The 17,589-nt window shown below is 42.5% G+C and overlaps 1 protein-coding gene across 3 annotated transcripts in view; it reads right to left on the bottom strand.

Moving 5' to 3' along the window:
- The window catches only part of RTTN (rotatin), a 328,322-nt gene that overhangs the window by 114,449 nt on the left and 196,284 nt on the right, over positions 1-17,589 (bottom strand). For all 3 annotated transcript variants that reach the window (XR_012234901.1, XM_073590015.1, XM_073590014.1), the window contains 3 exons: positions 12,121-12,198; positions 5,096-5,282; positions 4,036-4,118 (listed from right to left, as the gene is read on the bottom strand). Coding sequence is in view for 2 of the 3 variants with exons in the window: in XM_073590015.1 (XP_073446116.1) it covers positions 4,036-4,118; positions 5,096-5,282; positions 12,121-12,198 (348 nt within the window). In the remaining variant the exon portion in view is untranslated. The remainder of the gene's footprint in view (positions 1-4,035; positions 4,119-5,095; positions 5,283-12,120; positions 12,199-17,589) is intronic.

The following is a 17,589-nucleotide window of genomic DNA, read 5'->3' as shown; positions in this document are numbered from 1 at the left end:
AGGGCAGGGCCGACCTTTTGGAAGATCTGGACACCGCTGCATCTATTTTTGGGACTTTGTCCCATACCTCCGTATCCTTGTATTCAAAGGGGTATCGTCTCTTAGAGGCGGATGGAAGGGCCCCCGATTTTTCAGGCTTTTTCCACTCCTTCTCAATAAGCGCCTGGATTTTCGCGTTTACTGGAAAGGTTCGTTTTTTCCTCTCCTGAAGCCCCCCAAACATGACGTCCTCTAGGGTTTTAGCCGCCCTTTCTTCCTGTAGGCCCATTGTGGTTCTAATGGCCTTTAGGAGGGCATCTGTATCTTCTACAGGGAAACATGGCTTACCCCCTGTGTCACTATCTGAGGAGTCTGAGGAGGATGATTTTTCCGCCTGAGATGATACTGACGCGGAATCTGAGGGGGAACTAGGGAAATCCTTCTTGCTTTTTTTCCCTTTTTTCAATAAGGACTTAATTGAGCCTTCCATTTCTGACCTGAGGGCAGATATTAGATTGGCTGCGAAACTAGGCGCTTCCTCCGCCATAGTCCGCTGAATGCACGAAGCACAGAGATCTTTTTGCCAGTCTCTTGCTAGGGGAGATTTACATATAGCACAATCCCTATTCTTCTTCTTGCTTCCCGCTTTTCTGGGCCTTTCCTACAGGGTGAAGCATACAATAGAAAACCCCTATTAATATACTGTTAACATTCACGAAGATCACTCACCACCCGTAATCAAGGGTACCGGACTTGGAGGCTGCATCGGAGCACCTGACCCGCGCTCTTTGGACCTTGAGGAGTGCCCCGACCTGCGGCTGGGGCGACTGCTGCTTGAATGGCTTCCATGCTTCCTGCCAGAGGGCTGTGAGGGAGGCAGGGACGCTGAACGTTCCTGCTCGGACTCCATTTTGCACCGCCGATCTACAGCTGTCTTCCTCCTTTTAAATTGCATGCCTCCGCCTGGTGAGCGTCTTCCTCCCCTCCCCCCTGCGACCGCCGGCTCAGCGCTTCAGAAGCCGGCCGGCGTCGCACCCAGCGCCATTACACCGTCGCCTTCTGCTGACGTCAGCCGGCGCACCCAGCATTCCAAGCGCCGCTGACGTCAGCGGCCAGAAGACGCCAGCGTCTCTCCCCTACCACGGGGATCGAGATGCGGCGTGCGCGAGGGGAGGGCGGCGCGGTGGGGGCTTCCCGGAGCCACCGGAATCCCATCCACGCCCGCACGAACCCGGAGCCCCAGGGACCCCGGGGACTGCGCTTCCAGGACCCGACGGCCGGCACTACAGGTAAGCTACCTGTTCTTCCCGCGCCGGGACGGGCCTGGGTCTTATCTTTTTCTTCGCCCATGACAGGCACCGCCACAGTGGGATTCCTTCCAGGACAGGAACCCAACTGAAGCGGGGGAGAGGTGCCGCCCCTTATGTCTCAGTAGGTTCCTGTCCTGGCGGGGCGGATCCCTCTCTCAGGTGGTGCTGTCATGGGTGAAGGGAAAATTTACTTTTGGCATCTTTAGGTTTGAAGCATGATATGTTGGAAAAGGTTGAAAAGTTCCAGCAACAGCAATACTCTGGATATACAAAGACATCACATCCAGTAACATTACTCAGAGATACAATCCAACGAGAGAAAAATATTACCCAAGAAAAGCTTGGATAAGGCTGCAGACTGCATTTTAGGATGACTGAAAATGAATGAAGGATTTGAGATTAAAAACTGAAAAGGGGTGTAACTTTATTAACTAATGGTAGCCTGCTAATCGCGGGCGAGCATATTTTATAATTTTTTTTTTTTTTTTTTAATATATATTGAAAAAAAATGACATGTCAAAAATGTTCACAGACAAAGCAGAGTAGACTAGTGTCAATTAAATGGCAACTGCGATTTCAATTAACTTTCTTTTCAAAATAAGCTTTCCTATGTGTCTAAAATGAAACAATTTCTGACAATTACATGATTTGTATCCTGTACGTTCACAAATTTCCCCCTCTCTATAATCTAATTTGCAATCCACTGAGAGGTGAGGGGACAAGCTGTAGTGATCTCTTATATACAGCTCAGCACAGACATGAGGGATTCCAGCTTTTCATTAACTTTTTAGCTCACAGACAAGTAGCAGCTACCATATGAACATTATGCAGCTGAGCTGAGCTGTCTTGAACAAAAACGAGCTCTGATAACAGTTAAACACTTGTTACAGAGCTCTGCACAATGTTTTTCTGCCTCTCTGTATGTTCCCTACCCTGCTCCTCCCTTCTCCATGGGATGTCACATGACTCCTACAAGCCCATCTCTTCTGAGCAAGACATACTTGAGCTGTTTTTTCACAGTGAATGAGGAGTTTAGGAGGTGGGTGGGAGTGGGGAGGTGGGGTAGTGTCTGATATATAGGTAAGGATTTCTATGATAAGATACTTTACAAATATTTTTATAGTCGTTTGTACTATTGAATTATGGTAAATTGGTTAAAAGTACAGTTAATTTATTCAAGCACCACTCCAGTGTTTTTTATTATTTCAGTGCTCTGTTTGATATCGATATCACTAATCTAAGTTCCCGCTAGTCTTATACTTACCAGCCGCTGTCTTCAGCTGCTCCCGACATCGCTGTGGCTAGAACTGCCATCTTGTGACTGCGGCTTCTGACTGACCGTAACTCAGAGGTAACGATCATAAGCTCTCAGTATAAGTCTAGGAGAGCCTCGTTTTGGTGATCATAGACTTACATTGGGCTGTGACCCCTGGCTCTGCCAACAAACATTTGAGCGGTCCGGCACACCACATCCTGCAGAAGATGATCAGAGTGGTGCCGAGAACAGATGAAGACAGCACTTGGAGAGTATAATACCTGGGGCAGGGAACCTACATTAGTTGCTTCACTCCAGTGCAGAAGTAAAAAAAAAAAAAACATGCTGGAGTGGTGCTTTATACATTGCTATTTTATCTGTTAAAGAAAAAAACTTTTAAAAATAACTATATTAAAAATATAGATGGATGATAGATACGAGATAGACAGAGAGATATGCAATTACTTTGCACATGACAAAGCCTGTGGGAGTACTATCATTTCTTTGCCAATTCTGTTCCTCATTGTAGGATAGGAGTTGGACAGCAGATTGTGCTGTCACCATGTCACGTCCCGCTGCCTGCTTATCTGCCTTGGCTCTCTGATAAGAGCTGCTGACTGACAGACTGGTTTAAAATGCAGCTTCACTTATCCTCAAACAGAAGTGGAATCCCTGGCCTTCTGAGCCTTCTTGGTTTATGTATGAGGATTTAAATTTAAAATATAAAAATAATGTTTAAAAAAAAAAAATAGATTGGTAGCTCCTCAATAAAGACAATAAAACAAAATACAATTGTTGTAGATTTCTAAAAAGTGTAAATTATAAAAATTTAGACAAATACAATTCTCTCCAAAGCATACATGAGCATGGATATACTAGTACAGGACAAGTTGCATGAACAAACAAACTATAAAGGGAGGGTGGAGAAGCCCTGACAGCTGATAAATGCTGCCCGATCCACAGGCAGCCGGTAACACACACAGGCTGTATGATCTCAGGTATGTTGGACTCTGAAATGCTGCGTGTTTCAGTGAAAAACATACCCTTCAGTAACTGGCCAAGGACAGAGCAGCACAGGAGGCTAGAATAGTCAGACAGGCAGGTCCCCGGCGGCTTCTCTGCGCGTGTGTGTATAGGGAGAGACCGTGCCAGACAGTGCCAGTCAGTTTTTTGTTATTTCTATGTGTATAGGGAGAGACCGGGTACCTCAAGGCAGCGGGCAGGGAGAAACCACAGGGCAAAGTCTCCGGTGTGAATTAGTCATAAGTGGCTCCTAACGTATGCTTTTCTCTGAAACTTTGCAGTATTTCAGACTTCCAACATGCCTGGCTGAAATCATACAGCCAATGTCCGATACATGCGGTCTGTGGATCGGGCAGCATTTGTCATCAGTCAGGTTCGTTTAATTTTATTATTTCAATATGAAAAATTTCCCAAAGAAAAAACAAAAAACTGAAAATGACTATTATTTACACTGGAAAGATGACTTACTATTGTACTCAATGTGGATTCTGAGCCGGATGTGCTGGAAACATTGGGAGCACTATTCCATACATACAGCGAATCTTCAGAGCCTGAAATGTAGATCAGATCAACATCACACTGAAATACAGAGAGTTTACAGCTACAAACTCAATACTGCCACCTCAGGGCTCATGTTAATAATTGAAGAGCTGCTTCTTACGAGACATCAAGAAGTTGAGCGGTCTCATACCTATGGGCAGACTTTCTTATTATTTAGTAGGAGTGCATGTCAGGATTGAACTTGTAGCTTAAAAGGGAGACATAATGGCAAAATAAGTTAGATTTGTGGTGTATGATCGCGGAATAAAACAGGACTTTTCAGGAATCTATTCATACTTTATATTGGACCCAACATGCCAAATAATCTCCTTTTGGCACACATACGGGCATTACTGCTTAATCAATATAAAGAGATCCATGCTATATTTTTTCTTTATAGTGGAAGCCAACAGGCAAGTGTACAGCTAGTAATATATGTCGGGCTATATGTGAGAAGGATAAGCCGATGATTTTTTTCAGCTTGCCGACTCTACAAAGCCTAGGATCTTTAGACATGTAATTAATATGTGAGACAATCACACTGGCAAAGGCTTTTGATATCGAACTACCTCTGATTTACAGAACATGTTTGCACTGCGGGAACTACAGGAGTTAAACACTCTACCCAGCCATTTCATTCTGAAGATCAGTGGTGGTCCAAGATCAGAGGCTTCACTAATGGGATCTTTTCACTTGCATCTATCAGATCATTCTAGCTGGATATTTCTCTAGAAGCTAGTGAATATTCCCCAGGCACAGTACAAGGAAGGAGTAAAAATGTAATGGCTTCAGAAAACCTTCATGTTCGATGCATGATGTAGAATGTCACGTTTGGTGTCCCTTTAGTTTGGCTTTTAAGTCAATAGCACTTTGAAAAGACTATTGATTTTTCCAAAGGTTACAAGTTTAGAAATCTTTAAATGGTTTCATCTCTCAACCTTTTCAAAGCAAAGACAAAACCATTTAATGCAAGGTTAACAATACTTACAATTAAGATTTTCTTGAGTTTTACTCGACTCCATGGAATTAGCCAAGTCAAAAATACAACGACCAAGATGGCAGTTCTTGGCCATATGACCCACATGTTCATAGAAGTTGTAGCCTCTCAAAAGAGCTTTGATTGCAAGTTTTCCAGTTAAAAGTGTACCTGATTCTTCATCCTGTAGGCTCAGGCCCTGGAGTGAAAAATAAAAAAAAAATATATACTGTTCATACTTGCAGGTTTCTATATACGGTATGCTAATGGAACATTGGTTAGTTTACATGTGAACATGTGTTTTTAAAGCATGTCTAAAATTGTGTTGACTAGATTTGGGTAGTGCATTCCAGGGGACTGATGCAGCTTGAAAAAAAAATTAGAGACAGGAGATAGAGGTTAAACACCCGGGTATGTTGGTTTTATTTTATTGGTAGACAGATGAGGGAGTAGATGAAGAGTACTCACCATTCTGGGGAAAGCGATACATGTAAAATGTATTCTACAATGAATGGAAAAAGCAGTGCAGTGACTGGCACAGCGTATACAGGCATCACTGCAATGAATGGCCAAAAATATGTCTGCCTATAGCATTCAGGATAGACTGCAGAGGGGAAAGACAGATTATCAGCGCGTTACAGCAATCAAGAAGAGAGCGGAGGCCTACAGCATGGAAGTATATTTCAGAACAGGACTATTTTACAGGAAAATAAGTAAAAACATTACGTTAAATCTCTAAATAAATTACCAGCTTTAAAAGGGAATTTATCACTCCGACAGGCTACATGGGGCCCCTCAAACAGCATTCTGCATAACACCTTAAAAAAATCAGTAGCAAGGCTTGAAAATTGCTTTCCACAAATGCTCTCTATCCCATCTCACTGAGCTAGTTTGCAAAGAATTGGCAAAGATTTCAGCCTCTAGACAGGCAAAATTGGTACAGACATACCCCAAGAGACTTGCAGAAGTAGTTATAGCGAAAGATGGTCTTATAAAAGTATTGATTCTGGAGGTCTGAATACAACAGCATGTCATAATTTTCAGATTTATATGTTTAAATTATTAGAAAATCATGTATCATTTCCTTTGCACAAGACAAATATTTGCCATTTTGTGTTGGCATATGACATAAAATGTCAATACAATTCAATTAACCCCTTCACCCCCAAGGGTGGTTTGCACGTTCATGCCTGGGCCAATTTTTACAGTTCTGACCACTCTGAAACGCTTCCATGGATCCCGGTGATTCTGACAGTGTTTTCTCGTGACATATTGTATTTCACGTTAGTGGAAAAATTTCATTCATATAACTTACGTTTATTTGTGAAAAAAACGGAAATTTGGCGAAATTTTGAAAATTTCGCAATTTTCCTACTTTGAATTTTTATGCCCTTAAATCACAGAGATATGGCACACAAAAAACTTGATAAGTAACATTTCCCACATGTTTACTTTACATCAGCACAATTTTGGAACCAAAATTTTTTTTGTTAGGAACTTATAAGGGTTAAAAGTTGACCATCGATTTCTCCTTTTTACAACACCATTTTATTTTTACGGACCACATCACATTTGAAGCCACTTTGAGGGGTCTATATGATAGAAAATACCCAAAAGTGACACCATTCTAAAAACTGCACCCCTCAATGTGCTCAAAACCACATTCAAGAAGTTTATTAACCCTTCAGGTGCTTCACAGGAATTTTTTGAATATTTAAAAAAAAATGAACATTTAACTTTTTTTCACAAAAAAAAATAATTCAGGTTCAATTTTTTTTATTTTACCAAGGGTAAAAGGAGAAATTGGATTGGAAAATTTATTGTGCAATTTGTCCTGAGTACTCTGATACCTGATATGTGGGGGGAACCACTGTTTCGGCGCATGGCAGAGCTCAGAAGGGAAGGAGCGCCGTTTGACTTTTTCAATGCAAAATTGGCTGGAATTCTGATCGGACGCCATGTCACGTTTGGAGAGCCCCTGATGTACCTAAACAGTGGAAACCCCCCACATGTGACCCCATTTTGGAAACTAGACCCCCCCCAAGGAACTTATCTAGATATGTGGTGAGAACTTTGAACCCACAAGGGCTTCACAGAAGTTTATAACGTACAGCGGTACAATTAAAAAATCATATTTTTTCCACAAAAATGATCTTTTCACCCCCAATTTTTATTTTCCCAAGGGTAACAGAACCCTAAAAGTTATTGTGCAATTTGTCCTGAGTATGCTGATACCCCACATGTGGGGGTAAACCACTATTTGGGCGCATGGCAGAGCTTGGAAAGGAAACAGCGCCATTTGACTTTTTTGGCTGGAATTGAGATCGCACACCATGTCGCGTTTGTAAAGCCCCTGATGTACCTAAACAGTGGAATTCCCCCACAAGTGACACCATTTTGGAAACTAGACCCCCCAAGGAACTTCTCTAGATGTGTGGTGAGCACTTTGAACTCTCCCAGTGCTTCACAGAACTTTATAACACCCGGGTGTGAAAATAAAAAAATCGTATTTTTTCCACAAACATGATCATTTAGTCCCCAATTTTTTCTATTTTCCCAAGGGTACCAGGAGAAAATGGACCCCAAAAGTTGTTGTCCAATTAGTCCTGAGTACCCTGATACCCCCTATGCGGGAGAAAACTACTGTATGGGCACACGTCGGGGCTCGGAAGGAGTGACGTTTTGGAATGCAGACTTTGATGGAATGCTCTGCGGGTGTCATGTTGCCTTTGGAGAGCCCATAATGTACCTAAACAGTGGAAACTCCCCACAAGTGACCCCATTTTGGAAACTAGACCCCCTTAGGAACTTATCTAGATGTGTGGTGAGCACTTTGAACCCCCAAGGGCTTCACAGAAGTTTATAACGCCCGGGCGTGAAATTAATAAAATCATATTTTTTCCCACAAAAATGATAATTTTGCCCCCAATTTTTTATTTTCCTAAGGGCAACAGGAGAAATAGGACCCCAAAAGTTGTTTTGAAATTTGTCCTGAGTAGGCTGATACCCCATATGTGGGGGTAAAACACTGTTTGGGCGCATGGCATAGCTTGGAAGGGAAGGAGCACTATTTGACTTTTTCAACGGAGAATTGGCTGGAATTGAGATCAGACGCCATGTTGCGTTTGGATTGCACCTGATGTGCCCAAACAGTGGAAACCCCCCAATTCTAACTCCAACCCCAACACACCCCTAACCCCAACCCTAGCCCCAGCCCTAACCCTAGCCCCAGCCCTAACCCTAGCCCCAGCCCTAACCCTAGCCCCAGCCCTAACCCTAGCCCCAGCCCTAACCCTAGCCCCAGCCCTAACCCTAGCCCCAGCCCTAACCCTAGCCCCAGCCCTAATGGGAAAATGGAAATAAATACATTTTTTTAATTTTATTATTTTTCCCTAACTAAGGGGGTGATAACGGGGGGTTTGATTTACTATTTATGGCGGTTTTTATTTTTGGCAGCTGTCACACGCTAAAAGACGCTTTTTATTGTAAAAATAGTTTTTGCATCACCACATATTGAGAGCTATAATTTTTCCGTACTTTGACCCACTGAGTCATGTGAGGTCTTTTTTTTTGCGGGACGAGTTGACGGTTTTATTGGTATCATGTTCGGGCGAGATATCCTTACATCATCACCTGACGTAAGTTCCCGGGCAGCGCGCACGGTGCATGCCCGAGAAATGTTTGCAGAACGCAGCCACCGGTCACGTAACGAGGACCAGAGGAGGCAGTGCACGGAGGCAAGAGGGGGATGATGGACGGCTGCGAGGCGGTTGAGACAAGGGGAGAAAACATACCTCCATGACACAATAGAGGTATGCCGGGCAATTTATAATAGTCTTTAGTTCAGAGTTTCTACTAGGGATATTTAACATATGAGCAACCTTCACGGAATGCAGCCTTAGTGTTGCTGAAGGTGACTCTCTTCCTTTAATAGGCCCTGGGGAGGGCAATAGGTTCACTTTAATTTCAGTGGCTTCACACTATAATTGGAGAAACAGTTTAGGAGTTACAGCTCTGTAATATGTAGCATCTTTTTTTTTGTTAAAGGGACCAAATTGGACAGTTGAACAGTTATCTCTATAACTGTTTAGTGGGCTGCATGGACTATTCCCTCATTGATTCACAACATCACAATTAAGCAGGTAAAAGGGCTGGAGCTGATTCCAGGTGTGGTATTTGCATTTGGAAACTGTTGCTGTAAACCCACAACATGCGGTCAAAAGGAGCTCTCAATGGAAGATAAATAGACCATCATTAGGCTGAAAAAAAGGAAAAGAAATCCATCAGAAAAATAGCAGAACTTTTTGGCCAAATCAACAGTTTGGTAAATTCGGCAAAAAAAAAAAAAAAAAAACACACACTGGTAAGCTTAGCAACTCAGAAAGGCCTAGACGGCCACCGAAGAAAACAGTGGTCGATGATAGCAGAAACCTTCCCATGGTGAAAAAAAATCCCTTCACAACATGCTCCCAAGTGGAAAACATTCTCCAGGAAGTAGGTGCTTCAGTAGCCAAGTCTACCATAAAGAGAAGACTACACGAGAGCAAATACAGAGGGTTCACTACAAGGTGAAAACCATTAATCAGCCTTGTGGTGCTATCACACGGCTGTCACAAGGGCCGGTTTTGTTAATGTCACTTGGATCAAACTCACAGTTTGATCAGAGTATCAACTTTGTGTTATCCAATTCTCATGGTTGAGGAGAAGACAGAACAATTTCTCCATCTTCTTCATTCTCTGTGTTACCAGTAATCAGACTGAACTCAGATGACATCAGAATGCCGTTCGATGTTTCACACACACCCATAAGCTTGTATGGTGCGTGTGATCAGATTATCAAATGCACTCGCAGCATGTTGCAATTGTTTTCTTATGCTGAAGCGGCATGAGAAACCAGCGTTTAGGGTTGTCCATGGCTTCCAGACTTCAGGTAGTTATTGCTTGCAAAGGATTTCCTACAGATTATTAAAATGAACATTTTATTCAAGGTAAAGTTAATTTGTCCAAATACTTTTGTGCTCCTCAAATGAAAAGGCTTTGTAGAAAATGGTCACGGTTCCATAACATTTTACAGGATATTTTTGTTCGACCCCTTTAAACCATAAAGATATTTCCTGACCTAACTGTAAATACACTCTCTATCATATATAATATATATTTTTGAATAATTCGCCAACCTCTACTAATCTCCCCGAAAAAGTCTGTTTATTGCTGCGGCTGTCAACATTACTATAGGTGTTGTAATCGTGAACAGCATTTGAACATTTTTACAATCAGAAATGTTGGGCCTGCTTGAAATTCCTTTTCATTTCTGTTATGCCCTACTGAGTGCTGCCAAAAATAACGCTAGCAATATAATTAAGAATTAGATAACACAAGTTCTGCTACTTTGCATGGAGTACAAATGCAGACTAAGCGATCTCTATTGCAAGGAAATGTAAATCACGAAACTGAAAAAGCTGGAAGTTTGCATAGTTATTAAGAGAAATATCAACCTAAGCAGTTTTTGAGCATGACTGCTAAAAGACAAACACTGAATCACTAAGATCTGTGTAATTGAAGCTTAGAAAGAAGTGTCTGTGACAGAGGCGCTCCTTATTAACGGTGCTGGCTGTTTGGCTGTGGACAAACACTGTTAGGCTATGGAATAAAGCGTTTCAACACAAAAATAAATAAAAATCATGCACAGCATTGCAACAGAATCACAGTTCCACACGCCCTCTGTATTATTCGAAAAATGAGCGCAGAAGATTTACACGCACTGAAAAAGGGGGCTACTGAAAACGGGGGCTACTGAAAAAGGGGGCTACTGAATAAGGGGGCTACTGAAAAAGGGGGCTACTGAAAAAGGGGGCTACTGAAAAAGGGGGCTACTGAAAAAGGGGGCTACTGAAAAAGGGGGCTACTGAATAAGGGGGCTACTGAATAAGGGGGCTACTGAATAAGGGGGCTACTGAATAAGGGGGCTACTGAATAAGGGGGCTACTGAATAAGGGGGCTACTGCAGATCCCCTCCCTATTTATTCAAATAAAGGCAGATGCGCAGTACCCAGCCGCGGCCACTATATAGATGGCAGCGATATGATGTGCAAACCCACAAATGATCACATAAGGCCACTACCAGGAATAGCTTATCGCTGGGTTTACCAGGTGTTGCACCCCCACTGATCTGATATTGATGTGCTATCTTAAGGATAGACTATCAATGTAAAACGTCTAGGACATTCCCTTTAACTCTCTCTTGGATTTGTAAATGGCTTTATGAAATTGATGGGTTTCTAAAGATGATTTTACTATCTGCTCCAGTGTTTTTTTGGCTGGGTATTGTATGCATTATTGATTATTATGAATGCATACTGATGGGCTTAAACATTGGTGTTTAATATAGAAGTCAATGGTCCGAGGTGCAACGGAACAGCAAAAACCAGACACCAAGCAGAGATATAGGTGGGCAATGTGCCTGGTAACTCAATAGTAGAGTGCTAGTAATTAATGGGGGTACCAGTGACAAAAAGGGACACCAAACACATATGGCTATATGGATCCATAAGTTGATTATTCAATCATTGCAATTAAAGAACCTCTTTAGAAGGACCCTAGTAATTAACAGGTTAAATCTTTTTATAACTATTTAGGGGGAAAAATAAAAGAAAAACACAATTTTGTTTTGCGATTTTCTCTTAGCTCTTGGTGCGTCATACTTCTCAGAGTTGATCTAAAATTGCAGGATGCTAGCTGCCTGCAGGAGGTGATGGCTTTTCTCTAGGTACACTGGTTTAACACCGCTGAGTTATTGAATTTTTTTTTTTTTTTGCTCTTGAAACTGTCGAGCTAGAATGACAGTTACTAAGGGGCGATGAGGAAAAAAAAGTCTCTGTGTAATTATATAGATCGCTGCATTGCAAATTCTTATTGCGATTATTATTCAGGCAGCGAAGAGAACAATAATTACATTGGTTTTCTTTCTATAAAATAGTTGTGGAAAAAAAAAAAACCCACAATAGTCACTGGCGTTCTGGACATCAAATGCTACTAACCTGAAAACTTGATTCCGTAGCATCTTCTGCATTTTCTGACATTTGGATAAGGAGCATGTTCTGCAGAATAAACGCTGCCTGAAAACAAAGATACAAGACCTCAATGCTGCCATCTAGCAGTCACTCATGGCAGGTACAGGCAGAAAAGGGGAAGCTGAATAATCGTTTCACTCATTTCAGTGCTCATTGTTTCGCGCCAATCATGGGTACATGTCAGGAGCAATAGGCTGCCATTCTAAATAAAACAAGTAACATGGCAGGGCTTATGTTCTGTCCAATGTACTTTTAGAGAAAACTGTACTGTGGCAGAGAACACTGCTCATGTATGAATGTAGAAAAGATGAAAATTCAAGAGCTTAAAGGGGATTGGCAGGAAGTAAAGAAAATTAATAAACGAAAAAAAATACATTATTATTACAGACAAATTGAAAACTACCTTTAACTATTTATTGATGCTAATTAGTGATGAGTGAACGTGATTGGATGAGGTGTTATCCGAGCGCGCTCGCGTGCTAATAGAGTGTCTTTGGCGTGCTCAAATACTATATTCGAATTGTCGCGGCTGAAGGTCTCACAGCTGTTCAACACATGCAGGGATGGGATTGCCTAACAAACAGGCTACCCTGCATGCGTTGTGGGTTTCGAACAGCTGTGAGACATGCAGCCGCGGGGACTCGACCATAGTATTTGAGCACGCCGAAGACACTCTTGGCTCCCGAGCATGCTTGGATAACACCTTACTGGTCTCATAATTAAAGCTATTCTTTCCTGGGGGCAAGAATTAGGATGTTAAAAGTCATCATAACACAAAACCCATCCAGATCAAGGGTTGTGTCTCCTGGAAAAACAGAAGCCTGACCGGAAGGAATGGCTGTCATATCAGAGGTCAGAAATTGGTAAAATCCCATGGATTATTTCTTAGTCTGTGCCAAGGCACCAAACATTCTTCTCAAATTCCTATATTGGTTACAGCTAGAGATGAGCGACTTTGCCTTTTTTAGTGTCAAGTCAGGTTTCATGAAACCAGACTTTCTCAAAAGTCGAGTTGAACGAAATCGGCCGACTACAGGGAAAAGTCGGGAAAAGTCGTGAAATGCAAAACCCAATGCAAGTCAATGGGGAGAAAAGTCAGCAGTGAGTGGAGGACTGTAAACACACCTGGCATGAATTTTAACCCTAGAGGCGGCAAAATCTCTCTCTCTTCTCTCCCTCCCACTCCAGCTACGCTCCCGCTACGCTACGCTTCTCTCATTGGCTGAAAAAAGTCACGTGCAAGCATTCGGCAAAACCCGACTTTGGCACTTGGGTCGCCGACCGCATGGCCAACTTCACACTGTGGTCGGGTTTCGTTTCATGAAACCCGACTTTGGCGAAAGTCGGCAACTTTTGAATCTGACCGACCTGTTTCGCTCAACCCTACTGTTAACACACCTGGCATGAATTTTAACTCTAGAGGCGGCGAAATCTGTCTCTCTTCCCTCTCTCTCCCTCCCACTCCCTCTCCGCTTCTCTCATTGACTGAAAAAAGTCACGTGCAAGCATTTGGCGAAACCAGACTTTGGCGCTTGGGTCGCCGACCGCATGGCCATATTCACACTGTGGTCGGGTTTCGTTTCATGAAACCCGACTTTGGCGAAAGTTGGCGACTTTTGAATCTGACCGACCTGTTTCACTAAACTCTATTGGCAACATTTTAATCTGACCGACCTGTTTCGCTCAACTCTAATTACAGCATTAAAAAAAAAAAAAATTGACGCTTCAGCCACACACAGCCTTTGTCAAGTCATATACAATTAAAAAAAACAATTAGTGATGATTGAAGGTGCTCAGATAAGGTATTATCCGAGCATGCTTGTGTGCTAACAGTGTCTATGGCATGCTCCTATAATCTGTTCAAGTCCTCGCGGCTGCATGTCTCGTGGCTGTTAGACAGCAGCAACACACGAAGGGATCGTCTATTAGGCAAACCCAGCATGTGTCTAATAGCTGTGAGACATGCAGCCGCTGGGACTCGAACAGATTATTGGAGCACACCTGAAGACACTCGGTTAGCACCTGACCATGGACATTTACTCATCACTAATTATTATTAATAATATAGTTTTTTAGCATTGTAAATGACTTGAGAAAGGCCATGTATGGCTCAAAAGTCACTTTTTTATGTTGTGACCAATATAGGCAATAGAGAACGTCTGGTGCCTCTGACAGCCGTAATATCACAGCAGAGAAGCTCCATACCCATAGACAGAGTGAAGGCGCACCCCATCACGGGCAGTAGGGACGGGCATGATGCAGACTGCTGTTGGAGATGACATTCTCCAATAGAGTGTATACAAGTGCACGCGCTATGGTGGAATCTAGGTCTCGTCCCCCTCCTCTCTTCTCTCGATGTGTGCGCCTGCGCTCGGGCTACGAGGTTCTCAGCGTTGATATATACAGGCATACGTTCAAATCAGGTTTCTTCTCATGGCTAAAGGGCAGAGAAGGCAGGAGACTCAAGCTGTCCAGTTATGCCATGGACAGGTTTGGTGAATTAAAAATCTCAATAATTGTCCACTAGGCCAGATGGGCATAAATAGAAAAAAAGTATAAGTTAGATATCTTGCAATTTTCACATTGACTACTAGGATATTTTAGACTGGAACTTCCTGTTTTTTCAGAAAATCCACATGTACATTAGCAGCAATAGATAGCGTGCACAATTATTAGGGACTTTGTAGTTTTGATGATTCATTTTACTATTGAACAATTACAGAGCTGTCAGTCCAAAGGTTAATAAACCTGAAAATGTAAAAATCTAAAATGTGAGGTGTTGTCTTAGGGTATGTGCAGACGCTGTGGATTCTGCTGCGGATCCGGCCCTGCTGATACGCAGCAGTTCCGCATACAGTGTACAGTACAATGTTAGCCAATGGGATTTCAAATCCGCAGTGCACATGCTGCGGATTTGCTGCGGTTTTAAGTCCGCAGCATGTCAATTTTCTGCGGATTTCCATTGTCCAGGTGTCAAACCGCAGGGGAAAACCGCTGGCAAATCCGCAGGTCACTGTACCTGCGGTTTTACCTGCAAATCCAAGCGGAAAAATCTGCAGGTGATTCCGCAGCGGGTGCACTCACCCTAAACAGAATATCTGTGGGTGCAGAATTATTGGGAGGCTAAATGAAAAACTGAAATTTCCACATCTTAATTTGTTATTTTTATATTAAAGTGAGAATAATAACCAAACAACTCAAAATGTACAAATTATATATATTTTTTAAATGTCTTAAATGTATCCGTGACCAAGATAGCCGTCCTTCTTTTCATGAACAGTGGTAAGCCTTCCATCCATGGAGTCTGTCAGTTTCTTAATCTGTTGCCGATCAGCTTTTTGGGCAGCACCAACCACAGCCTCACAGACATGTCTCAGACATGGGTCCTGATGTCCATTACCATAAATCTCCCGTTTAAAAAAGGCCCAGAAGTTCTCCATAAAGTTTAGGGCAGGTGAGCAAGGGGCCAAGTCATTATTCTTTCCTTTCTAAGGCCTTTACTGGCAGCCAAGCAGTAGCTGAAGCAGTGTTCTGTAGAAAATTCATGTTTTTTTCCTGTGTCACTTGCTTGAAGAAAGAGTCTTCACTGGCAATAGGTTTGGGAGTCGATTTTGAATCCATATTCAACCTCAGAAGGATGAATATATACTGATCTTTAATACCACCAGCCCATATTAGTAGCCCACCTCCATGTTGCTGGCTTCTGAGGTGATCCAGCCATGGGCCCATTGATCTGGGGAGTCAAGAATCACTCGTAAGTCCATAAAACGTTGGCCAAATCTGTCCTCAGACATTTCTTGGCCCCCTCTTGACGTTCCAATGTCTTAGTGCGACCACAATTAGAATACTGTGTACAGTTCTGGTCTCCGGTGTATAAGAAAGACATAGCTGAACTGGAGCGGGTGCAGAGAAGAGCGACCAAGGTTATTAGGGAACTAGGGGGTCTGCAATACCAAGACAGGTTATTACACTTGGGGTTAGTTAGTTTGGAGAATTGAAGGCTTCTGGGTGATCTTATTACAATGTATAAATATATGTGGGGACAATACAAAGACCTTTCTAATGATCTTTTTACTCTTAGACCTGTGACGGGGACAAGGGGGCATCCTCTACGTCTGGAGGAAAGAAGGTTTAAGCATACTCACAGACGCGGATTCTTTACTGTAAGAGCAGTGAGACTATGGAACTCTCTGCCATATGATGTTGTAATGAGTGATTCCCTACTAAAATTTAAGAAGGGACTGGATGCCTTTCTTGAAAAGTATATTACAGGGTATATACACTAGTTTCCTTAATATTGTGTTGATCCAGGGGGCTAGTCTGATTGCCGTATGTGGAGTCGGGAAGGAATTTTTTTCCCCAATGTGAAGCTTACTGTTGGCCACATGGGTTTTTTGCCTTCCTCTGGATCAACATGTTAGGGCAGGTTAGGATAGGATATGGGTTTAACTAGATGGACTTAAAGTCTTCCTTCAACCTTAATAACTATGTTACTATGTCTTGCCCAGTGGTAGTCAGGTTTCCTTACCTTGGCCATGTCTCTGAGCACTGAACATCTTGCACTTCAGGGAGGTTGCAGTTCTGGAATCTTACATTAGTTTTTGACCTAAACGGAGCCCCTAAAAAATTGGGCAAATTTTTCACGTTTTCCATAGAACTCACATAAATTTGGAAAAGTGGACACAGTTTACAAGATGGGCATGGCCTGCAAATTTTAGATGCTTTCGAGACTACTCAGGTCTCTTCATATGAGATGTAGATTTCATTTTACGACTATAGGACCATCCTTAAAATGCACAAATGTTATTAAAGGGAATCTGTCAGCAGGTTTTAGTTATGTAATCTGAGGACAACGATTTTACTGATGTGGCCACAAGTCAAGCTGTGTGCTGTTTACTTACACTGAAGGTTTTATCACCTGGTGACGATCATTACCCACACTACAGCAACTGTGCATGCCAGTCTGACTCCGCCCCCTTCTGTGATAAGCAGCTAACAGACAATGTTCATGTGGAGCCTGGTAGGGGCGGGGTTAGCTTTCTTAGCTCTGCTGCATTGCTAAATCTAAGAAGTCTGATTGTGTCACACCTGCTGCACCCAGTAATCTAAGGGATACATCACTGGATTCAGGGTCTCTTTGCCTATATAACGCTGTTCTCAAATGAGATAGCAAAACCTCCTGACAGATTCCCTTCAAGACGTGCACATTTTTAAAACATTTGGCACAACTTATTCCATTGACTTTTTTTTGGTTTAAATTAAATATGTCAACAGGTTTTTGCTATGTAGTCAGAGAATACAGTGATGCAGGGCCATAGATCCGGATTCCAGCAACGTGTCACTTACTTGATTAGGTTTTGCTGTTTCAATAGTGTTTTATCAGCAAGAGATCATCATTACAGGACAAGCTGCCTCATGCCTCCTGGTCCAACCACT

This window comes from Dendrobates tinctorius, unplaced genomic scaffold, assembly GCF_039654945.1.
Source record: "Dendrobates tinctorius isolate UK_male_01 unplaced genomic scaffold, ASM3965494v1 ptg000115l, whole genome shotgun sequence".
NCBI lineage: Eukaryota > Metazoa > Chordata > Amphibia > Anura > Dendrobatidae > Dendrobates > Dendrobates tinctorius.
The sequence above is the reverse complement of the archived record's forward strand: the minus strand, read 5'-3'. Positions and strand labels throughout refer to the sequence as shown.